Here is a 24,485-nt window from a genome sequence, read left to right as displayed (position 1 = left end):
TGTATGCAGCAAAAGCATATACACACAGTAACACACACAAAACACATTCAGCCTTGAAATAGGTGGAACCGGGGAGAATGACATTCACCCTCAAACAGGCATGGCAGCTAAAGACATTCAGTGATATTTTAGGCCAGGGCTTAGTCCCAACACCACCACCACCATGGAAAATGCACTGAAATAGCCCAGAGAATGTCTTTAATTAAACGTTTTCTTCAGCTTTTATGTAAACCAGGTAAGGTAATCGAGAACCTCTTGTCATTTACAATTAACGACCCAGACCAATGTCTGCATTTCTATATTAATTAATTCTAGTTGAATTCACATAAAAACAAAAATGAAAAGAAACATAGCCTCAATCACTCAGATTTGGGGCAGCGGCATAATAACAATAACGACATGTAGACTCATGCAGAGAATTAGACCAATGATGGAAAAAGCTTGAGTAAATAGACTGTAGCATGTATAGTCTATGCTAATGACATCACAGAGAGCGACATATGCCAGGCATCACTGTGTCATTCCTTAGGGATATGGGGCTTACGGTAACAGGATAGTAAGAAAAGGGGTGGGGGTTTGTGTGTGTGTCAGGGGGTTTACCTCCTGCCTCCTGGCATAGTGCCCTAGAGGCAGACATGGGATGGGGTGGTGGTGTTTGGGGGGATGGGGGGGTGGGACCAACCAATGTCACAAACCAAGGAGAGGCGAGTAGATGAACTGATGAACTTGACCCAGACGAGAGGTCTTAAGACAGGAAGGAGTGCATGTGTGGGGCTGGTGGTGGTAATGAAGTGCAAGCATGCTTTGCCATGCCATATCAAAGCCATAGGATTACAATTCTATAATTAGAGGATGGGGCATCATAATATTAGCCTTCTTTTTATGCGTAATCAACTCCCAACTCAGAACAGATGCTGCGATCAAAATGACCAGCTTGGGATACACAGGAGACTTCCATTCCATTTAATGATGCTCCGTTACTTAAAGGATATTTTAAGTGAAACACTCCAGATACTTGACTAATAATAATAATAATAATAATAACAATAATAATAATAATAATATTGGATTAAGGAGACTAGCTTCCTGAATGGCAATGCCATAATTTGTCTTTTTCTTTGCCACACCTGTAGGAAGCTTTAGGGGTATGAAGTATGGCAAGATTTGTTCAAAGATGACTACTAGACATGCAGACTGGGGTGTTATAACACCATTATCAATAAGGAGTGGTGGACTGCAAAGATAACAGCAGTATCACAGCAACGGTATGCATGTGTGTCATATTATACTGTTATACAGCATGAATATTTACCCAGAAATCTGCAACCGGACTAGAGGAGCTCACATGGGAGACAGAACAACCGATCCATTGCTCTCTCTCTCTCTCTCTGTGTGTGTCTCTCTCTCAGCTTCATTCTTTAATTTCATACACTCTGTTCTCTTCCTATCACGATTTCCTAGTTTTTATGTACTTTTCCCCTATAGGCTTCTACTCTTTTTTCTCTCTCCATATCATCCAGATCTAACACTATTCCCCTTAAACAGCCCCACCAATCCCTTCCGTCCTCAGCCCTGATGTATGGAGAGAGGGAAAGAAGGAAAAAAAAGAAAAGAGCATGTGATTAATGTCTTTGAGAAAAAGATAAATAATCACAGGAGACAGGGGGGCTGGTAGTTGGCCTTAGGGGAGTAAATATGGAGAGTTTTATAGTGGCTCACTTGGGAGAGAGAGAGGCAGAGGAGGAGGAGAGGAGAGGGGGAGGAGAGAAGAGTATGGCGATGGCAGATCCATTCAAGTATATTAGCTTTCCTCTCCCCCCACTCGTACACAATAACCTCCGCATCACTTCTATTGCTCTACTGTCTTTCATCATCAACACTCAATCGCAGCTCACTGACAGCATGCGTGCACACTCACACAGAGACAGAGTAAGTCACACACACACACACACACACACACACACACACACACACACACACACACACACACACACACATCTTTTCAGGCCAGACCCTCTGTGTGTTTGATGGACCAATACATGCGGTTTGTGATGTGGCTGACAACCCCCTCCCATGTTGCCTTGCTTTTAAGCCCTCCTTCTCCAGTGGCTGCATGTCCCCCGGAGAAGATTGCATCTTTTATTTATCACTATCTCTCCCTCTCTCTCTTGGCTTATTTTTCCCAACACAAGATTCTGGGGCGAAAATTGCAATCAGCACAAGATGTCATCCTCCACTCTCTGAGTCTGGTAGAGACTGTCTGACAGCTTGTGTAGGTACACACACACGCTCGCTCGCACACACACACACACACACACACACACACACACACACACACACACACACACACACACACACACACACACACACACACACACACACACACACACACACACACACACACACACACACATTTCTGGAGCAACAGGGCAAGCACATAAATGAGGCTAATACTGGGGAATCTGGAAAACAGGCCAGAGAGAGAGAGAGAGCTGCCTGCCTGTCTGCCTGCTCCATGGCTACTATTGTGCACTGCACATTCTCCAAGCCCACAAGAGCTGAAGCCATCTCCACAGTCACAGATTCTTCAGAGGGATAGTGAGCCAGGGAGAGAGAGGCAGAGGGAGGAGGAACGAGGGAAGATCATGCATAAAATCTTGTTTGCAGAATGCATTAAGATTCGGATGAACTGGAGAGGGTAATGGGATTAGAATCCTGAACCGTTTCCAAGGGTGGGGAGCTGGAGTGACAGCTGAGCCTATTGCACTGACGAATGCAGTGAAATATTGTGGCTCTGGCAAAGGCAGCCATGCAGGGGGGTTGTACAGCCCACAGCACCTCTGTTTACTCCCTGGAGTCTCTGCTCTGCCACATAATACAGCTCGGAGAAAAATGCATCTTTTCCTTTAGCAGCCTCCTATAGCTTGGGCTTTAGGAGAATATGAGAGAAGCCAACAGAAAAGCTCAAGTCTCTCTCACAAAGGTGTTTGGCAAACAAAATAGAGGCACTGTGGCTTTAAATCGCCGTCCCTCCCACCCTTTCTAAATATCTTCTATTTAGCCAGCGGTGAAAAGATATAGGGGGCTTTTGTCTGCTTACCCATTGGTGGGGGCACAGAGCTGGAAAGACACAAAAATAGGAACAAAGTCCTAAGCGTCCAATTGGGGTGGCTCGGGGCAATTCTATGGGCGCAGCACACTGGGCAAAAACAAGGAGAAGTGGGCTACTATTACGAGCTTCTCTGAAAATAGGCTGTTCTCACAGCTATTGGGTGGACTGGTTTAGAAATAGCCTACACGCCACGGTTCATAATAGACAGACGACGGAAAGCAAACACGAGCCCTTTAAATGCCTGGCGTGGGTCCATGGAAAAAGCCAAACAATGTGGAAAATATGTGTTATTTGTTATAACCCGTTTGCTTGCATTATAAACGCTTATTACAACCCACTCACCGACTTGCAATACGTTGTCAACCCAACCACCTTCTAGGAGAGTGACACCCCGTAGGAAAGGCAGCTGGGTTTCGTCATTATTATCCCCGCTAGTCCCACTCTCCTCTCCTCCGGCGTTGAAAGAGGAATACATGCAGATCTCCTTCTCGCTTCTCGGAAACGACCAATATACGATCCTCCGCTGGACGGGCTCGGGAATCCTTTCGAACCGCTCCTCCACCCTTTGAAACGGCCACTTCTCCGCGACTCTACGCGCCGCGATATCGAGCAGCGACTCGGGGTTGTGCGTTTTTCCCGACCCTCCTGGAGCGGACCCCGAGCCGCCACACAGGACTCCTCCAGCCCGCTGCCCCTGCCTGCATGCCGGGTTGTAGCCGGGCCGGCAGCAGAGCCGCTTGGCTGGGGGCTGCTGGACTCGCTCGGCCATGATCGCACCGCTTCCAACCTGAAGCGCAGTTCCTCTCCGATCATATAAACGGGATAAGGAAGAGAAAAGGACACTCTTGCACCGATTGTTTGCCGTACATGGATAGACGGCCCTTATTTGGAAAAGTAGGCGGCGCCTCCTAGTTCCGTGAAGTCCTTTGTGTTGTCAAATTAACCGAGATGGGTGGGATCCTGGAGCGCTGCCAGCGCACGAGTGGCGCTATAAAAGGAACTGGAGGCGGAATTCCCGAACGTCGGCAAATCCTTTGTGAAGCCGTTCGGGAGCACGAGGGCGGGGCCCTGGCGGCCGACAACCTTTGAAGTTTCCTTCTTATTTGAGTTTAAAGGCGGGGACTAATCCATGGGCGGTCTCACAGTTTCCCACAGGGGCAAAAGGGGCAAGAGAGTTGATTTTTTTCTTTTGGACTCTCTGCTACCACCGCAGGGCTCTCCTCTTCTCAATAACATCACGAGGGTTGTTTTCAAGGCCCAGTCCAAAGGCCTCTCAGCTGTCAGAGGAGGAAAGGGCGTGGGAGGAGGAACATGAGGATATAGGGCTATACACATGCCTGTTTGCACAAGTCACTTATCAATCATGGTCAGCTGTTATTTGTGGTAGACTGGGTGCTTCTGCAGCCTGTAGGCAGTTCAACACACACACACACACACACACACACACACACACACACAGGTTTTTTTTTGTCCAGAAAATGCACATTCAAAGGCTGTTGGAAATTCTTTGAGGTCTAGTCAGACTGTGGTTTGACTTACAACCATCATTCATGACACACACATACGGCTGGTGGAGCTGATTAGAACAAAAGTTAGCTCAGCCATTTTGTCGCTGTTTGCTGAAAACATTAGTCTCGTCATTTCATGAAAGGGGGGCCCACTGTTTACTTTTTGAGGAGTCAAATAGTCATCATGGGCATGGGTGCAGCTGCAATGCTGTCCTCTGAATCGCCTGTAATACACCAATAATAACCATACAATAGATTAGGACGTTTTCTAAAAAATCTAATGAAACTGCGTGGCAGAAAGTGCCCGTCAGTAAAGTCAAGTGAATGTTTGTTTGGCTCGTCCCTGCATGTGTTTGCAGCTGACCTCCTCCCTCTTCCTCTGTGTGAGTAAAAGTGTGGCCTTTGAACCGTGCTGAAAGTGATCCATGCCGTATGGACAGAGCAGATGTGTTCTAACCTGATTTGGTTTCAATACTTCCCCACAGGAAGTTCAGGAACCCAGCAGGTCCTCTTTTGTTCTATTTAGTCATCGTTTTCAGTTCAGTCACATATTTAGTAGGCTATGCTATGCTAGTCGTATTTTGGTTCTGTTCAGAAGTGTGGTATTGGATTAGGCTATGGCTATATCATTTGTTAATATCTGATAGAGCAGTCTCAGACCATTTATGGCCAGTATTGCATTGTATTATCCACTTCTTGGAAGAGGGCCTGCCCTACTGTGAAGACCAACACATGATCAGTAATGTCTGCCATGCCCGTTACTGAATTGTGTATCCAAATGTTCTCCCTCTATCTCTATATATGGTCCAAAGACATAATTATCCCACTGAGCATTTTTTTGGTCTAATAGACATCTAATATATAATATTCGTCTAAACGGCAACAAAAAACGTCTAAAAATGAAAGTTAAGATCTTAGATCTAATCTTAGATTAGACGTTGATTAGCGTATCTATCTATCTATCTATCTATCTATCTATCTATCTATCTATCTATCTATCTATCTATCTATCTATCTATCTATCTATCTATCTATCTATCTATCTATCTATCTATCTATCTATCTATCTATCTATCTATCTATCTATCTATCTATCTATGCTACATACATCAAAGAAGTAGGAATAAAAAAAGCTTTGAGTGTTTGTGTAAAACACAAACATTGTGTAAACACAAACATTGTAGACAAGTGTGTAAACACAAACATTGAAGACAAGTGTGTAAACACAAACATTGAAGACAAAAGTGAGGACGCAAATTGTGATTGGCCGGCGTGATTCGGTGGGAGATGTGCCATTGAGAATGAGATGATGTATGTCTGTGATGACGTATGGTGATAAGAGCGCGAGCAGCCCTCACTTCACACGGGTGTGATTTTATATTTAGATGTCAACTCTGATGGCATATCTGATGGAATTTACATCTTACAGTTCACAAAATGTATAATATATAATATAATAATAAAATTGTAAAAGCAAAGAAGAAAGACAAGACAATATATTATATTGTCTTGTCTTTCATTCAGCAGCACAGTCATAGTGAGAAGACTTTATATATATATATATATATATATATATATATATATATATATATATAATATATATATATTGTGTGTGTGTGTGTGTGTGTGTGTGTGTGTGTGTGTGTGTGTAATAAATGATAACAGTCCCACCTCTGACCAAACCACGCCGAGCAGTGTTCCCTTCCCTGCCTTGTGAGAGAGCAGAGGGGAGAGAGAGAGAACAAGAGAAGGCGACTCAACTGATTTACAGAACTACAATTCCCATCTGTCGGAAGTACACGTCACAACCAATAGCGAGTTCGCAGTATGGACTCCAGCAGTATCACTACACACTTCCTGGAGCTGGGAGAGGAGTGAAGAAGACGTAACGTGGATATCAACAAAATTATCATTTTAGTGAGTATCTTTAATAGTTAGACTAGTTACGCACGCACTAAACATCATTTAAACTTACGTTTGTTTTTATTTTGTGTTTGTGTGCACTCGCTGGGCTATGTAGCCGATAGCGAAAGTTAGGCCGAATGTTTTCGGTTTAGCTAGCAATGCAAATCTTTCATGCTCATCTCAGGAATGCAAATATGGCATCCAAATGACAGTGGACGCTTGCTTAGCTTCTTTGCTGTAGCCAGGAAAAGGGTGTGGTGAGTAGATGGCAAGTAGTGAGGTTTCCCAACGGAAAATTATCAGCATTATGTGTTGACAGACTTTACTTGAATTAGCTATTAAACCTTAGATATGATGTCATGACGTCAGATGACTTGGATAGCTTTGGATCAAGACAGTCATCGTTCATAATGATCAGCAGGCAGTATATTGAGTATACAATAACTTAAAAAAACGTGTATATCACCTTTTAAAAACAAGTTACAAAGTGTTTACAGTAACAACAGTGAATACGTCAAAAGGTTAAGAAGAGATTTAAAAGATGATACTGAGTTTGCCTGCCTGAGATGAGATCCCTATAATTTTTTATAAATGTTTTTTGTGGCTTTCGCCTTTATTTTATATTGGTATACAGTAGGCTGACAGGAAATGGGGGGGTGACGGGCAGTAAAGGCCGTCGGGATCGGGAGTCGAACCTGCGGCACACTGCTAGACTGGATTACCAGCCAAGGTGCCTGGACCACTGACCCCTGGCCCAGGCCAGGCAGGGACCTTTCACCTTTAGTGGTGGATTACTTAAAATTCTATATAAAGTCAATATGGGCTCTAATCAGGTTGAAACCTTGCCCAAATTTGGAGTCACATCATGTCATAGTCTGACGTCACAGGCTGTTTTGTTTAACTTAAAGTTCTCCTGGCTCCCTCTCCTCAGGTGTGATAGACGTTGAAAACTGCGTTCAGGATGATTGATGTGCGGGCATGGGCAGAGTATGTGGTGGAGTGGGCTGCCAAAGACCCCTATGGCTTCCTAACGACCGTCATACTGGCTCTCACACCCCTCTTCATTGCCAGTGCGCTGTTGTCGTGGAAACTAGCTAAGATGATCGAGGCACGGGACAAGGAGCTGAAGAAAAAACAGAAACGTAACGAAAATATCGCCAAGGCCAAACGGGCCAAGAAAGACTGAGTTACTGATGGAGGGACGAGGGCAAGGAGTAGGTGGGACAGAAACAGCCGTGCTCTGCTCAAGGCTCTCCTCTCTCCCTAAGCACACTGCCCTGGTCCCAGCCCTGGCATCAGCACAGACCGACCACCCCTCACTCTTGTGTTGAGTATGAGGCAGGACTTGGGACTCAAGCCTGAAGGGCCTCAGTGCTGAGACGGACAGTGCTGCCCGGAGCAGGCTCATCCCAGCGGGACTCTTGTCAGCAAAGAGGACAGTGGTCATCTGTTATATTCCATTATAATGCAGATATCCACTGATGTATGTGTATTATTGGGCAACATTGCATTCCATTTTTAGCATATTTTGATTTGTCTGATTTGGTTAATAAGAAACAAGGATACTGTAATATTTCAAGTTGCAAGAAAAGGCAAAAAATATTTTGTTTTACTCAATAAAGTGCTTGTGGTTAACCTGTGATTTTCAAACTGGGTTTGTTCATCTATGATTGTTATTTTTTTAATGTTTATGCATTTTGTCAAAGGGACACTTATAGATTATGTTTTTGTTAATAAATCTGACAAATCTCGACTTCACAGCATATTGTCACCTTGAGTATTTGCTGCCACCAAACACCACCTATTAATAAGAGTTGAAACATTGAGAAAGAATATTTTATTTAACATGAACGCTAACATCAATATTCTGAGAACATAGGCGCTATATATACACATAACATAACCAAAAACAATTCTGCATGCTGTGATATTCTGGCAGATTGGTGTAGAGGAGATAAAAAAGGTATCCAAGATAAACTGCATGTCGTCAATATATAGGGTTTATTTATAGGACTTGGACTTCATTTTCATCAACCTGTTTCAATGTTTTGTGTAAAGCACATTGAATTGCCATGTTGAAATCTGCTATACAAATAAACTTGCCTTGCCATGACAGATTCAGTCCACCCACAAAAAACATTATCAAAATTGGCATAAGGGAGGACTGGCTGGTTGGCGAGGTGGCAGACCACGGCATGGTCATGTGATGGACCACGTCACTATGACTCAGCCATAACCATATGAGTTCTCAAAGCAGCTACGCCCAAATATGGAGTGTGTTGTCTAACCTCAATGTGTTGTCATGGCATCAGGGGCAAATCAGTCAGTTCCATATATGGGCATATATATATGCAATCGTTTACTCGCCAGAGGATGTCATGAAAAACCCTTCACAGTGGTTATAACTGCAGCATTACTGTTTTTGCCTAGCTTGCATTCTGAAGAGTAACACGTTTTCTTTGCCAATTAAAAAACAAACAAAAAAACTTTGGTTTAGCTTAGCAAAACAATGCTTACCCACACATCCTGTTGTCGATATGAGGCAACCAATTACACTGACAATCATTTGTCTTGCACATTTCTCAATATTGTGTATCTACAGTTCCTTTTTTCTTTTTCCGTCTGTGCAGTCACTATTCATTCCGGTTCTAGATGTGATGACGATAAGATGTCAAAATAGTATCTTGTATACACGTGAATATCCGTCTATTTTTTAGCATTAGGCATCCAGGAGCCAGGCTGGAATGTATTTGCAGTGCTGGTGGGCTCCTCGCTGACTTGTTGCTTGCCAAAGCTGGCTGTAGCTGCATGGCCTTTGACTACAGTCTGGGGGAGAGCAGCCACCAGACCCTCCGCATACTCCTTAGCCTGGAGGACCACATCTCTCTGCTCCACCTCCATGGCCTTCACTTTGATCTGCTCCCTGTACTGCTGATTCTTCAACAGCTCCTGTAAAAAGAAAACAATAGAGGGTATGCGCAAGCATAAAGTGAGTGTCAAAGTGAGTTTAATATTGTTTAACGTCGTATGCAATCAGATAGGACTTCTGTTTGAATGTATGGGCTGTCCTGGCCAGAAAGTAGGTTTTTGACACTCAGTAGGCGTTCCCGCATAACTTCTGGGTATGATGAAGTCACGCACATACTCTCTATATGGGAAACATCCGAAGTGGCCCAGCGTATAAGTGAATAACTAAAACAGGTGCTTGCAACTAAAGAGCAGACAGCGTTGAGCCTTGAATGCTCTTCTATGTAAACTTTTAGCAAGAAAGGGCGGCACTTCCTATATTTCGTCAAGGAAGCTTAAAGAAGGAATGGACATGGTCACGTGACTGGGCTGCGCCATGACACTTTCATGGAAGCTTGAGAGCATGAGAGCTCAGTGTACCAGCTCATGAACAAACACTATTTCTGAATGACTGAGACCTTTTGTAAAGTAATCACTTCTGGAAAATAACAGAAGACATGTAACACATTATTGTCGTGTTGCTTTTCGATGTGTACACTGTAATTATATAGAGGTATGGTATCTAAAGAGCACAAAGTACCTTTCTGAACGTAACAAGTATCGCGAGACTTCCCACCGTTTCCTGTCTGTCAGGCAAATCTCACGATACCTCCGAGCCAGAAACGATACCTGCTGCTGTTTAGATCCTAAAATAATATATAGGCCTACTGTGCACTCTGTGCACATCAAAAAGCTGTGATATGTCTTATTTTATATTCCTGCACCGATTATATGACAAAGGTCTCAATTGTTCAGAAATAATATTTGTTATGAGCTGGTCCAGCCAGCTCCATTCACTGCCATGTATTCATTGAACTTCCGGTGTAAGTGGCTCCCATGAAAGTGTCCATGAAAGTGTCATGGTGCAGCCCAGTCACGTGACCATTTCCTTTCCTTATGAAAGCTTCCTTGTATTTCGTAAAGGATTACACTGTGTGCACTGTGTCGACTCGTCAGTGACCTCATAGTCCACCATGATATATTTTGTATGTCAGGTGCAACTGACAAAGTCTATAGGTTGGAAATGTTGAGGCTCGCATTGGCCTGAACTAAAGGTCAGACAAGTTAATTTATCACCTGAACGTTGCTGGATACAATCCCTGTGCGTATTGCTGGGAAAGTCCAGATGGAGAAAGTGTATGACTAACACTTTCCTTAAACTACCACCATCGACTTCTTGTCTTTGGGGCACCTAACTTTAATTGTTCCAAATTCCCAAAACGCCACTGGAAATTAATGTGTGACTGTGAGGTCAGGCGTTAGTTGAAAAAAGCATTTGCACCCACCTTGCCTAAAAATGTAGTCTTGTAAAGTATGTGAAAACTAAGACAAGACATGAAGCAGTAGGAGTGTACGCCATCCTTCCAACTCATGGAAATAATTATAACCTGAACCTAGCCCACTAGTGGAATGACTACCCTGTTGAAGCTCCAGCTAGTGTCCAGTGAGCCTCTCTGTAGCAATGAGCCAAAGCGAAAGGGAGGACTGGCCATAATGCTGTTGTGTGTTGGCAAAGGCTAGGACTGGAAAAGAGGGAAGAGCTGTGGCCAAAAATCCCTGCTTTGGGGACAGAGACAAACACACTGAGCTGCTTTTCCAGCCTGTTAATGACAGGATTTAATCCAATCAATTTATGTCGGCTTGGACCAGGAAGAGACAGAGCATGACAAGGGGTAGGGTAGGATAATATGATGGGGGTGCAGTCCTGGCCACATTAACACTGTCCAGCTGTTGATGGCTGCTATTGGACAGACACGAGGCAGAAAATTGGAATAGAATGTTCTGGCAAATGGTGGGAAGGGATGGCATTGGCCACTGGCAGGGAGTGCATTGGCCACTGGCAGGGAGTGCGGAGTCTGCGGACAGGGAGTGAGAGCTGTCTGGGTATTTGCCTTTGTGAGGGATTTCCCATGCACAGACCTACATTTCACTGGCCTAACAATCTGCACTGTTCTCACATTTAAAGTGAAATAAAGCTGGTTAGAGGAACATGCAGGTCATACTCCACTCCGACGATGTTTCTATCCTCTGCCTGACACTCCACTCTTGAGCCAAAAAAAAGCAAACGTCTGCTAGTGAGATAGAAGAGTAAACTAGTACATAAGAGTCAGTAAGCTGCTTGTTCAGAGGCTGTCTGTATGTCTCTCACCATCAACACATTTCAGCTACAGTTTATTTTAACACCTATCCCCCAAAGTTTCTGGGCTCTGTTGGAAACTGCGAGAGAAATCAAATCAAAGTCATTCTTCTCCCTTCTCATCCCTTCTTGTTCCCATTCCCCCCAGAGCCCCACCATCACCACAGCAGGGAGGCTGGGGGCGCATACCTCGATGGAGGGGGGCTCCTTCCGTCTGCCTCGGATCCAAGCTGGAGGAGGAAGAGAAGAGAGTGAGAACACCCACACAAACACAGAGCAAACACAACCGGCAGTCATATTTATGGGCTGCAGCAGAGGTAGAACCACTCTGTTTCAGCTTAGAGGAACAGATACTCCACAACAGTATGCTTGGTTTTATTTTGTGTAAATGAACTATGGCGAAAAAGCGGGATTATGGGTAAAACATGTAGGCAGGCTATACGATAAATATAACAAAACACCAACGCTCTTTGAGTCTTGGGTAATGTAGTGCCAGCATGGGCTCATAAGAGGTGTGAAACTCCTCCTCTGGTCGTTGAATTTAAATTAAGTAAACCATCTCTCTCTCTCTCCCTCTCTCCCTCTAGGAGCTGTGTTTTTGGCTGAGCTGGTTAAAGGGAGACAGAGAAAGAAAGATAGAGATTTCTTTCGAACTCTTCCTCCAGCTAGTGCAGGGACTCTGAGCCTCTTTTATCCCTTTCTTATTTGCATCCTGATGAAAATGCATGAGGGACGGGGCGAAGCAGGATGAGGGGTTTAAGGTGGATAAAGCCGGTCGGAGACAGAGGGAACAGTCTGTATCCAGTTGTAAGGAATTTGAAAAACACCATTTTCATGGTGTGCTTGTAAAACACCAGCATACGGGTGTCTTTGATAAACTCACATATACAGTATGCCCCCCACCCCCAGCTCATCTTGTGGTATGGAAATCAATGGATTACCCCCCCCCCCCCCCCTCTCCATATTTACAGCCATGAATTCATTGGTGCAGCATTCTGTGTGTTGCCGTATCGTGTAGTACTATTGTTAGCATGGCGTTTATCAACGTCAGTGTACTGTACAGTGTACAGGCACACACAGCAACCCACAGTAGCCCAAACTCACCATCCCATTCCGATGGTATGCTGCCTTCCGTGTACTCGTATTCTGTGGGATTGACTGCTACCACCATCCGCTTGGCACGGACCAACCTTCCTAGGGAAACAAAAACAAATGAGAGAGAAAGAGAGATGCTCAACAATGATGCATACAAAACGTGGAGAGCTGTGTGCGTGTTTCTTTGTGTACAAATGTGCACAAAGAAACAGTTCTCTCTTGCGCACTCACTCTCTCTCACACATGTGAGTGTGCGTGCGCGCGCACACCCACACCCACACACACACACATACACACACACACAAATACACAGAGGGATGACAGTGCTGTGACAGGTCATGGATGATTACCTCGTGGCCCTCGGGCCCTTCTCCTCAGATCTCTCTGAGTGGCTCCAAATCTGGGCTAAGCCTTTATGCAAATCAGCCTCCCCCTTTAACCCACCAACCACAGCCCCCCTCGCTGCCAACCGCCTCCAATCACAACGCTCGGACTAACAATGCCCTCCAAAATCAACGTCAAGCCAAGCAGGAGACAAAAGAGGTCAGATATCACAGGGAACAGGAGAGGGATGAGCTGCATGGAATATTAAGCGCCCCCCTCTATCTGTATACAGCACGACGCTCGCTAGCAGCAAGGCCACCGCCAATTATTTTGGTCGAATCTGCTGATTAGACAAGTTCGGCTGGCACACAATGACATGGAGACAGAGGTAGAGGGGGAACCCACAGAGAGAGGGAGTTAAGAGAGAATGAGAGAGGGAGAGAGAGGATCACTTCTTAGTATGCAGCCGCAGTGCCTCTTACAGTAGTCACTAATGACAACTACACTGTCTCCGTAGTTACGGCTTGCTTGCAGGTAGCCGGACGTCCGTCTGTCCGTCCGTCCGTCAGCCCGCCTGTCTATCCACACATCCCCCACACTGAGAAATGATGAGGCAGGAAGGAGGAAGGAGAGAGTGATGATGCATGGCGAACGCGGCGAGAAGCAGGGAAATGGATGGGCAAGGAAAACAACACGCTCCAAAACACAGACAATCTGTCAGGATTCCATCGCCATCTCTCCGCAGCTGACTGGACATGGACAAATGGAGCTAACCACCTCCACGCACCGCACAGACTGATGGCCTTAATGTTTACTTCAGCCATAACAGATAGCTATGGCACAGGGATGGATGAATGATGGTAGCCTGACAAAGCGGCAAACTGTGCTCACGGGAAGTCTCTACCGTACAGTTCCTGTGTCTTGTTGTGTTGTCTGAATGCCAGGTCACTGTACTTGTTTTTTGTTTTGAACTTAAAATACAATGACTACGAGAACCCCCCCCCCCCCCACCCCCCCCCCCAGGAACATCTTCACATGCAGAAATGCAGTGCATTTCCTGTTCTGTTTTTTGCTCATCAAAACTAATGTTTGAGCCAACCATATACTGCAGTAATCAGGTCAGCTAATTAGGCTAGAATACCTCCGCTGTGGATCCCTCTAGATTGTAGGGCCTCACTGCTGCTCTTGATCTTATGATATCCAACCCTGACAAAAAACAACAACAACAAAAACACCACTTTCATACTCCACCTTATCAACAAAGCTCCCTGCAATATGTAGATGCATTCTATTATTGTTCAATTTGTTTACACGTATGCCTTAAAAAGTCAGAGGAATGTGCATTGTTTTCCTATAGAGAACCCCCAGGAATGTAGAAGGAAAACAACTGCCGACAAACAAAAGATTGCATTCTCTAGGGCTAGGCGATACCAACAAATACATTTAACAGGTATGCTAATTATAAACAGATCGTATCCATATTTGCATTGAGCGTAGGAGGCAGCAGATAGAAATGGCAGAATTATGATACAGTCCCCACAAGCGATGTACTTAGCTGCAGTTAATGCCTAACTAATAGGCATGGAGAGAGGCGCCCACTCGTTTGCTGTCCCCCACTCCTTGCGTTTCTCCCTCCTAGGATGCTCCCCCTCTCTCCTCTCTGTGTCTCTGGAACAAGGCTCTCCCCTTGTCTCATAGCTCTTGCAGCATGACTAAACCCCTTCCACCATGGCTTTTATCCTTGGATTTGAATAACAAATATGTACATATATTTATGAAACAAGCCTGATCTTCCTACCACATACATACATACAAACATACTGGGGGGTGTCAGTCTGATTGGGTGATATTTCCTCTCTGTCTGCAAGTGTAAACTCGGATCTGGGACAACAGAAGGAAACACGTAGGTCACAGTGACACCGTTTTTATTACATGATGACTGGAAAACGAAGCCCCCCCCCCCCCCCCCATAAGGATAAGGGGATGGCAAACTAATTTATTTTGTGGAGCTAGCATTAGAATTAAGTCTCTGCAGTGTGTTAAGATGAAAGAAAGAGATTGGTGCAACTTGCATCATCTTGCATTGTCCTCCAAGTGGACAGCGGGGCCTAACGATGGATGCAATTGCCGAATACGCTTATTCTAAACCCTGATGAAGCATTCATAATTAACGGCCACATTGTTTGGCTACTAGATTTCCCTGCTTGAATAGGTGACATAGTCTCAATGTTACCTGCAGACTTCTGTCATTCTAGGATCTGTAGCTCGGGTGTAGCCTGCCTCCCCCATACTAACCTCGTCTCCCCCCCACCTTCTGTTACCTCTCTTAGACCTGAGAGACAGGGGATGGAGGAAGAGTATGACTGCATGTTTAGAGTGAGCGAGTGCACGAGAGAGAGAAACAGAGAGAGGTGTGGGGGGAGCTCTCTATCTCAGTGTGCCCCCTTGTGACAAGTCCGCCCTCCCATCACTCACTGGGGGTGGGGCTAGTTACCAGTCAAAACACACATGTGCGTGCGCGCACACACACACACACACACACACACACACACACACACACACACACACACACACACACACACACACACACACACACACAGCTAGAGAACAGGCAGATTAACCTGAGAGACAGGAGCGAGGACGCCGGCGCTCACCATGAAGGACAAACGCAGCGCAGCGTAGGGAGGGGGAGGGGCCAGCACATGAAATCCCACCTCATAAATATTTATGAATCATCTCACCTGTCTGAGCGCGACTCATCTGCGAGCCTGCGATGAAACCCGGGAGGGGGTGTGGAGGAACAGAGGGAATGGGGAGGGGATGAGGGGGTTGCCGTGGCAGCGGGATCGGGAAGCCAATCAGATGCTGGCTAAAAGCCATCCCTCTCGTTCGTTACAGCGTCGATGTGATGCGCACTAAGGAGTGCTCTTTGAACCCTGAACACACCCGGTTAAACTCCATCACCTGCTTCAACACGCACGCATGCAGTCGGCACACACACACACACACACACACACCCTCCCCCCCCCCCCCCCCCCCCAGGTGAGTAGTGCTGGGGGCGACCTGAGAGGTTTTTCTCCTCTGTGGTGTCATTCAGGGCCTTTTTTCTTCTGCCGTCTCTCTTTCTGTTGTGCCTGTCTCTTACAGACTACCTTTGATTATGGAGGCAGGTCGTCAGGGGAACACATTTCCAAATGGCGTCACCCGGGAATCGAGAACCGTGGCGCTCAGATATTGCAAAACAGAAACTGGTTCATGTGCCGCGATCTTTGACTGGTACGTCACCATCTCGTACTATTCACCGTCAACAACAACAACCAAGATCCATCTACTTTCTCTCATCTCAGAATAGACAATTGCAAAAAAACACCTGCACACGGAGAGCATGCAATGAATTCAATTCCAATACTTTCAGCTGTGAGACCACCAGCTGTTTTCCAGTCGAGCAGATCTACTGTAAGACTCAGAGAAGGTTGCTTTGGGCCTTGGATTCTGCTGGAGCAAATATCCAGCAACAGTGGTCGTGTAGGAGATAGCCACACGCTCACCTGATTGGCCTGTGTGCGCTCGTTGGATTGAGGGGCTGGTCCTCCAACAGACTCCAGCTGAGCTGTGTGGTGGAGAGTGTAGTGAACCAGGGTGTGCATGGTAATGGGCAGCTTTATTGAGACAGAGTGGTCTGATAAGCAACAGTGATACAGGGGCACCAGGTAGAGATACTGACACCCGCTCTCTCTCTCTCCCTTCTCTCCCTCTAGTCTACTTTCCTGGAAAAGAAAACGGGGGGATGGATGCGAGGGCCTCGTAACCATGGTTACTTGCTAGCCCTGAGCCTAGCGACGTGGGATGAGGTTTAGAGGGAAAAGGCCAGCCGATGTTTTGCTTCGGTTGCAGGGAGAAGGAGGAGCTTAAGTGTAAAGTAGGCCTGCTAGCTTCTTTTTCCCCCTCTTCAGTCCTCATTTTTCCCCCCTTCAACACCCCCCCAAAGACGCTGTCGATCCCACTGAGGTGAGAGTGACTCAAGAGCAGAACAGAGGGAGAATAATTCATATACAAGTAGTAACCATGAAATGAATGCCACTGATTTCCCTGGTGTGTTACTTTTAGCCAAGCATAGCCAGGTACATATGTATATTTGAGGGTGGAAGCGAGCCCCAGACTCAAGACTTTAGCCCAGACTAGAGCCCAATTTATACTACGACACAATGGTACGACATAGTATAAATCTGGCTTCAGATGACCCTTCGTCTTCAGATCTCTTCCCCTGGTAGACTATGGTAAGCAAGGAAGTCGGTGTTCTTTGTGGAGCTGTAGAGTGTAGAGTATAGCGTGCCCTCCCTCCTCCACACGAGCAGTCGGATGATAGTCCACCCATCTATTTACCTTCAATCACTTTCTCCATCCATCCTCCTCTCTCCATTAGACTCACTCCAAATTTTCCACCATAGCCTGAAGACTCGCCTCTTCAGACTCCACCTAGCACTAGCACTTCACGCTCCTTATATCCCTTCTTGAATATAGTTTACTGTGTAGATATATCTTGGTCACGAAGAAAGTGATTTAGACAGCATGTTGTTTAGACAGATGCTAAATTAATGGTTTACCTGGTATCCAAGTTTATTTGAGGCACTACTTTGTTCTCTTTATGTTTACCCTGTTTATTGACTAGAGCTTTGCTTATTCCAATTTTGTACTGCAGTCCTTGATAGGAGCTAAATTGTAAATTAGTTCACCTTCTTTCTCTGACTCTTCTACCCTAATCTCACCTTCTGTCCGAAAATATCCTTTTCACGTTCACCCAGTCTATTTCTCCCCCACAATATAATTTCACTGCAAGTCAGTACTCTCCTCCTTCATTTTCAATCTTGTTTTTCCTTCCACTCAATCCACTGTCTACAAGTACACACACCCTTCCTTCCAGTCTCATCTTTTCTTCCGTATTTCAAACTCTGCCCGTCTGCTTTATTAAAATATTCAGAATTGAATAAGCAGCGTCAGGCTTCAGCAGACGTTTGTCTGTCTGTCTTCTCTGCTGATTTTCTGACAGACAGGGAGCCCCAAGGTGTCAACACATCTAGCCAGCCATCTGACCAGAGAGAGAGAGAGAGAGAGAGAGAGATGAGTGCAAAGAGAGACACATCTTAACAGGGGAGGGATGTGTGTCAATTTATTGTCTTCCCTCTCCTGACATCATGACCAGCTGTCCATCGTTGCTCCCCAAACAAAATTGATTTGAGAAGGGAGGAGAGTCAGATTAATTAAAAGGTATGTTAGCAGCACATTTTGGGATGCATTTTCAAAATATCACATACCTGTAGACAAACTAGGGCCATGGCTAAATACCCCGTTTGCCATTATGCTATCTCTATACTCATGTTATTGTCTCCACCAGGCCGAAGGCATGGGGGGAGAGTATGTTTTGCACTCCGTCCGTCCGTCCGTGTGTGTGTCCGTCCGTCCGTCCGTCCGTGTGTCCGTGAGCAGCTAATCTCGGCCACCGTTAACCCGGTCGATGCCAAATTTTGCACACACACTCCCTGGATGCCAACGATGAACCTCTGCCCCAAACTTTCCAGAACGGCCTGTTATAGCGCCACCAGGAGGCCGCTTTGTGCAAAACAAGTTTTTGCACAGTACACCTACAGAGTTTGTCCAAACATCACGCAAATTGGTACACAGTCTCTCTAGAGCCATTCAACGAAACCGGTCTTTCAGATTTCTCACACTCCATCCTGATTGGTTAAGATTGGCTTCCAAAGTTCACAGGAGTGCTCAGTTTCAAACAAAATGCTGCAAATCATGAACACATCGCGTGATTTCCGTGAAATTGTGCACCCACATTCCCACTAGGCCGAGGACGAAATGCCACATGAACAATTTCAACTCAGCCTCAAGGTGGCGCTATAACTGGCCGAAAAGTGTTTTTACCTCTAACTGCACGGATCTGTGGATAACTTTGTATGCCAACTCCCTAGAGGCCAAGAAAAAACCTTTGTCTGGAAATTTTCACATCTGCTCTTTATAGCGCCACCAGGAGGCCGACATATGTAAAACACATTTTCTATTATTACTCCTTCAGATTTTATCCAAATTTCACGCAAATCGGTACACATGATCTCCATAGTCATGTGATCAAGACAGGTTTGTTTGATTTCTCATATTCCATCCTGATTGGCCACGATTGGCTCCTACAGTTTTCAGGAGTAGCCCTCTTTGTACAAATCGCCACAACTCCTCAACGCAGCGTCCGATTGCGATGAAACTGTGCACGCATATTCCCACTAGGCTGAGGAAGAATCCTGGTGGAGACCTGTGCCCAGAAGGGCACTTTTTCTAGTCTGGAAAATGTTTTTTTTATATCCATTTGGCATCCGGTGTAAAAAAGATAACATGGGACTAAAATGTAATACGTAAACACCCTCCATTTACACCCCACGCAAAGCAAAGACGCTTATCAATTAACATGATTTACAGGAGCAACTCCAAGGCCAGCATGCTTCCATGATAAACCCCAGAGTTGGCGTCCTACTGTAGGCTAGACCTTCTTTCATTGCACCCTGGAGACGACTTGTGACAGAATAAACAGCCATTTGGACCCCAGTCTCTCTCCGCTGTGACTCCTTCCACAGAAATCTGCGGCTTGAATCAACGCTCTGATGACACACGGCCATCTGTTGTGGTGTTAAGTGTGTTAAGGCATGAAGTAGAGAATTTCAGAATAATTTTACAGTACAAATGCATGCACGTGTACACATGCACAGTTGCGCATGCACGCGCAACACACCTCCTTCGCTCCCTTGAGTCGCCCATCCTGAAAAGGCAGAACTGAGGCCTTTTCAGTTTTTCACTTCAGAACATAGCTGCCGAATCAAATAAATAATAGACAAAGAAGAAGGGGATAGTGATAGGACGACAATTCAATGCCTCCTTTCTCTGCACCAGTGTGGTGCACCTCTGAAAAACCTCTGAATCTCTTCCATTCTCCACATAGTGGAGGGGACCGATAGATTAAAACTGCATGGCATACACCGTTTAAATGAATAGCGCTAAAAATACATCCTTTTCACTGCAACATGAAAGGAAACTGCCTTTCCCCTGTCCAGTATTGAGCAGCCATTGATTCCAAGACAAAGGCTACACCTCCTCAAAGAGGTAAGAAAAAATAGCAATCATACAGGCAATTATTTTCAAATGCGCCTGCAGCGGCCGATAATGTCAGCGCGCCACTCTCCCTAAATAAAAGGAGGGAAGGCAGGCGTCAGAGCTGCAGGCCCACTGCCGAAGACGAATGAGACCATCCGCAGAATGCTTTGCTTTCATCTGGGCAGCATGACATGGCACCGCATGCAGTGTAAGGTTGGGCTGGGCCTGGGGAGTCACAGACCAGAGGCGAATATAGATTCAGGTCCATGGGCCTGACACAGAGGCAAAAGCCAAAGACCTGTTTGCCAGTGACTTTTTCCTATAAGCCAGGCCTGTTCTCTTATCCAGCCCTATTTTATGCTTCAGCTGTTGAAAATGAAATCTACAGGCAAACTTGTAAAACAAATCTTGAAATATTGTGACAATTTGAAAGAATGTTAGCCTATAATGATATGCCCAAAATAGGGGGTTAAATTTTTGGTTAATGATGCAGCAGCACACAGCAGGCTACTGGAACTTCTGCATTTCTAAGGGTAGAGACAGAGATTCTCCCCCTCTAGTCTTGTATTTCAGATGCAGGCCTATTCATTTTGATGTGTGGACTATAGGCAAAAGATGCAGCATCTAAGCAGAGGGGGAGATAGAGCGCACTGCTGGGCCAGCCCCTCCACAGTCCACACTGCTGCTGAAGTACTCTGATGTTGTGAATAGATGCATGGACTGGCTTCAAAGGAAGAAGATCAGGAGGCAGGGAGGAAGGGGTGGGGCAAGGGAAGGAAGGACTGACTTACTGGAGTGAAAAATAAGTAGAAATGTCAACATACTGAGACGGCTGGACAGTTATGGACCGCCATGTCAAAATGTTGCAATCACACAGGACAAAAACAAGGAAATATTCCCCTTCTTACTTTAGCCGTGTCAACCAAATTCTTCTTCAATAACCCTGAACCCAGCCCAGTGGCAGTGCACACAGCATTACTTACGCCCCAGTTTTCTAAAGATAACAGATTGAGAGAGATAGGAAATGGGAGCAGTAAAGTAAGGTAAAAAGAGATGGACAGTGCACTAGGGATGGACAAATGAGCAACGCAGTAAATAGGGGGGGTTAGAGATTGAAACAGAGTGAGGAAGAGCCTCCCCTACTCTTTCATCCTCTATATGCTGCAGTAGAAAGCCCTGCGGTCCACGCCTCAGGCCCTGAGCCCATGCTTGGCCTATCAGTTTAAGATCAAAAAGAGCTCACTTTAGCAAGACATATGGACTGAATAATGCATTCACTTTATTTCCACAAGGTTGGATGGAGTGAGTTAGAGAAAGGACAAGTGAAAGTGTGGCTGCATTAGTGTTTGTTATTGTGTCTGTGAGTGCACGCGTGCGTGAGTGTGTGAACGAGATGTGGTGGGTGTGGGTTCTCTCTACAGGCCCACTAGCCTCTCTGTAGGGTCATTCATTGTGATTGGCCAGTGCATACAGTAGCCTTTAGCATTCTGAAAATGGTCCTCTTGTGAAGTCTCATTTGAATAGCCTGACAGCCAGGGGCTGAGGAACAGCCTTGGGATGAATTATGAATACAAGGTGGGCGCAAGTTTCCCTGCAAACTGCTGAGAAAAGGTGATGTGCAAAGTCAAGTTCAGTCAGAAAGAAACTGGTTTTAAATCTTTGCCAGAGGTCAGTCCCACTTCAACAACTAGGTTACATCCTGAGAGTCAGAGAAATGTACTAACACTTAATGCATGTTATTTATTTAGCCTAGACTAGGTAGGGGTAGCAAATATCTTGTGTAAGTACAGTGGCACCAAGAGAGGAAGACACAATCAAGGAGGATAAGCTCAGTTCTGAATTAAAAGTGTGTAGTGCAGTTTCCAGATTAGCCAAATAGTTATATTAACGATAATCAAATCCCTTAGTTCAGGCAAGCTTTGCCCCCTGTTTGTAGTTTATGGCAGGTTAACCTAGCAGTCTCATTATGTCTGGGGCAAGCAGAGGCCTGGCCTTTAGCCCTATATAGCCTATAGCTTTGGCAGGACCTATGCCAATAATGGCTGAAGAAGGAAATCCCAGGAGTTCAGGCAGAATAACAGAAAGTGAAGCCATTAGCCTGGACCAAACCAGGCTAAGGCTACCACCACAATAGTCAGATATGACCTCCTCATTAGCCATAGGACTACGATATGTTAATAGCCAGATATGGCCTCCTAATTAGCCATAAAACTATGATTTGTCAGAAGTAAACTAATGTGATTATTTTCTTAATTTATTGAGACAATTTTTGAGTGGTGCAACCACTCCAAAGAACAGCAATGTCCCTATGTTTAGAGTACCAACACTGGTCAGACTGATTTTAAGTCCTTTAATGACATTTTATTTCCGCTATGCATAAAGCACATATTTCATATTTTTTGCATATTTTCCTTCATAATACCTAATTTGCATATTTAAATGTACAATTTCAGAAAATGTGTAATGCAATAAATCATTGTCTTCGTGTAAGTAATCAACTGGGGAAGTTTCATGATGATAACTATTAATTACATTTTTACCTATTCACCCATCACATATAGGCCTACTGTAGGCGAAAATTACAAAATGTGTGATAAATATGAAAAGGCTATTCCTGTGGAAGGGTTATCATATACTAATTTACTTATATTGATCCTATAAATAAACAATTAATACAGGTATCGTTTTGCCCACTCAATTCATAATTAACGTTCCAATTTTGGAGGTCTGGCTCATGGACTAAAAACTGTTTCTGAACTGAACCGGTTCCCAACCGGTGGAAAAGGGGCTAGTGTGTCATTGTTAATAGAAATGCCACTGTATTTCATTTGTCCCCTATGTCTGTCAATCGATGTCCATAAATCCTTCTCCACATACAGACCATCCTCTATTTCAATAAGCTGCATACAGTGCATAGTACACTACCTACCAATTCATACTTCAATATATCAATTTGTTGTTTCCAGGAACTCTGTGCAAAATAAATGACGTTGAAGCATCATAGTAAGCCACCATTCAGTCAAGACCAGCAAGGTTGTCCTTGACCTTGTAACAGTTAGAAATGGCAGAAGGACATTGCTGGCATCCCACCATGGATTAGCTTGATGACACAGTTCTGCCGCTTGGCTTGTTATGCATTACATATTGTACCACTGCCATGTCTCAGTAGGCAGATCTGACCTCCTTCTAAATCCTCATCATGCAGATAATTAACACTTCTTTAACAGGGGAGGAGTCTTTGCACTTAGCACGTGTCGTCAATGACAATACAATTTGATAGAATTGGCTTGGGTGACTACGGTCTGCTTCTCCAATTGAATTGAGTCTTAATTGCAGATATTTGCATTAAATACACTCAAAATCCTAGAAATAAAATTGCACAAATGTCTTTAAATTTAGCATCGTGCTCCATCTAGCGGCAAATGTACTGCACTACAAGAACAAACGCTTGGTTTGAATCATAGCAGCGGTATGTTTTCGACTTTTCGTAAAGCAGTTTTCTAATGTATAATATGGTATTGGTATGTATAGGTCTATATTGTTCTATTGTGGGCCTTGCTGTTATAAATTAAGATATACAATAACGAACAGAGTAATAATATCACGATGTTTAAACTTAAAGTGAGTGACTGTGTGTGGTCTACAATACATCTAAATAAACGGCTAAATGGAGAGTATCTTTTTTTGCATATGGCCAAAATAATGTCAAGTCAGTACAGACCATAGTGTACAGACAGTGTGTCTATTTCTTCAGTGTGTCAAATTGTTTAAAAGATAAAGTAGTACAAGACTTACCCGTCCAAGTCTTCTGTTCAGGGATGATGTAATATTTGTTTCCGAAAGGATCTGTACCAACATGCTCACGGACTATCCCAAACGTCCGCCGTAAAAGACCTGCGACCCTGTTCATTATGTCAGACAGACAGACAGACAGACAGACAGACAGTCTGGGACAGTAGCCTACAGTTCACCGGTGTTTTGTCACCTGTCTGCCTGTCGCTACTACACAGCTACTACCATAGAAATATATATGGCTACTACAGGGTTGTTTATGCAAGTTTAGAGGTTGATGCCATAGGCTGGAGGGACGGTCGCGCTACGATTGGCTAGCCCCTATAGTTTGATTCCGAGTACGACGGTGTCGCATAGGTTGAACTTGAATTAGAAGTCATATTTTAGTTTAGGAATGGATTTGTAGCTTAGAGTATTGTATGCTGAGGAGGGCGTTTCCGTCCGCGTTTGGTTTGACAACCAA

The 24,485-nt window shown here is 44.9% G+C and overlaps 3 protein-coding genes across 6 annotated transcripts in view; 1 reads left to right on the top strand and 2 right to left on the bottom strand.

Moving 5' to 3' along the window:
* LOC310871577 (zinc finger SWIM domain-containing protein 6-like) overlaps nucleotides 1-5,453 on the bottom strand; it is a 68,118-nt gene extending 62,665 nt beyond the window's left edge. For all 3 annotated transcript variants that reach the window (XM_083783180.1, XM_083783181.1, XM_083783182.1), the window contains exon 1: nucleotides 3,455-5,453. In XM_083783180.1, the coding sequence (XP_083639306.1) occupies nucleotides 3,455-3,881 (427 nt within the window). In that variant the 5' untranslated portion in view covers nucleotides 3,882-5,453. The remainder of the gene's footprint in view (nucleotides 1-3,454) is intronic.
* Nucleotides 5,454-6,316: 863 nt separating this feature from the next.
* Nucleotides 6,317-8,160, top strand: smim15 (small integral membrane protein 15). The gene is made up of 2 exons (XM_083783165.1): nucleotides 6,317-6,537; nucleotides 7,457-8,160. The coding sequence occupies exon 2, from the start codon at nucleotides 7,487-7,489 to the stop codon at nucleotides 7,709-7,711; it is 225 nt and encodes a 74-aa protein (XP_083639291.1). The 5' UTR covers nucleotides 6,317-6,537; nucleotides 7,457-7,486; the 3' UTR covers nucleotides 7,712-8,160.
* Nucleotides 8,161-8,347: 187 nt separating this feature from the next.
* LOC310871567 (NADH dehydrogenase [ubiquinone] 1 alpha subcomplex assembly factor 2-like) lies at nucleotides 8,348-24,245 on the bottom strand. 2 transcript variants are annotated; one of them, XM_083783163.1, is made up of 5 exons: nucleotides 24,026-24,106; nucleotides 15,829-16,054; nucleotides 12,773-12,862; nucleotides 11,858-11,898; nucleotides 8,348-9,474 (listed from the first exon to the last, which is right to left on the bottom strand). In XM_083783163.1, the coding sequence occupies exons 2-5, from the start codon at nucleotides 15,965-15,967 to the stop codon at nucleotides 9,232-9,234; spliced, it is 513 nt and encodes a 170-aa protein (XP_083639289.1). In that variant the 5' UTR covers nucleotides 15,968-16,054; nucleotides 24,026-24,106; the 3' UTR covers nucleotides 8,348-9,231. The 2 variants fall into 2 exon arrangements, with proteins under 2 accessions (XP_083639289.1, XP_083639290.1); XM_083783164.1 differs by lacking the exon at nucleotides 15,829-16,054 and having other exon boundaries at nucleotides 24,026-24,245.
* Nucleotides 24,246-24,485: the final 240 nt, after the last annotated feature.

Source organism: Protomyctophum parallelum (genome assembly GCF_964188405.1).
Source record: "Protomyctophum parallelum genome assembly, chromosome: 15".
NCBI lineage: Eukaryota > Metazoa > Chordata > Actinopteri > Myctophiformes > Myctophidae > Protomyctophum > Protomyctophum parallelum.
This window is presented reverse-complemented; position numbering and strand designations above follow the sequence as displayed.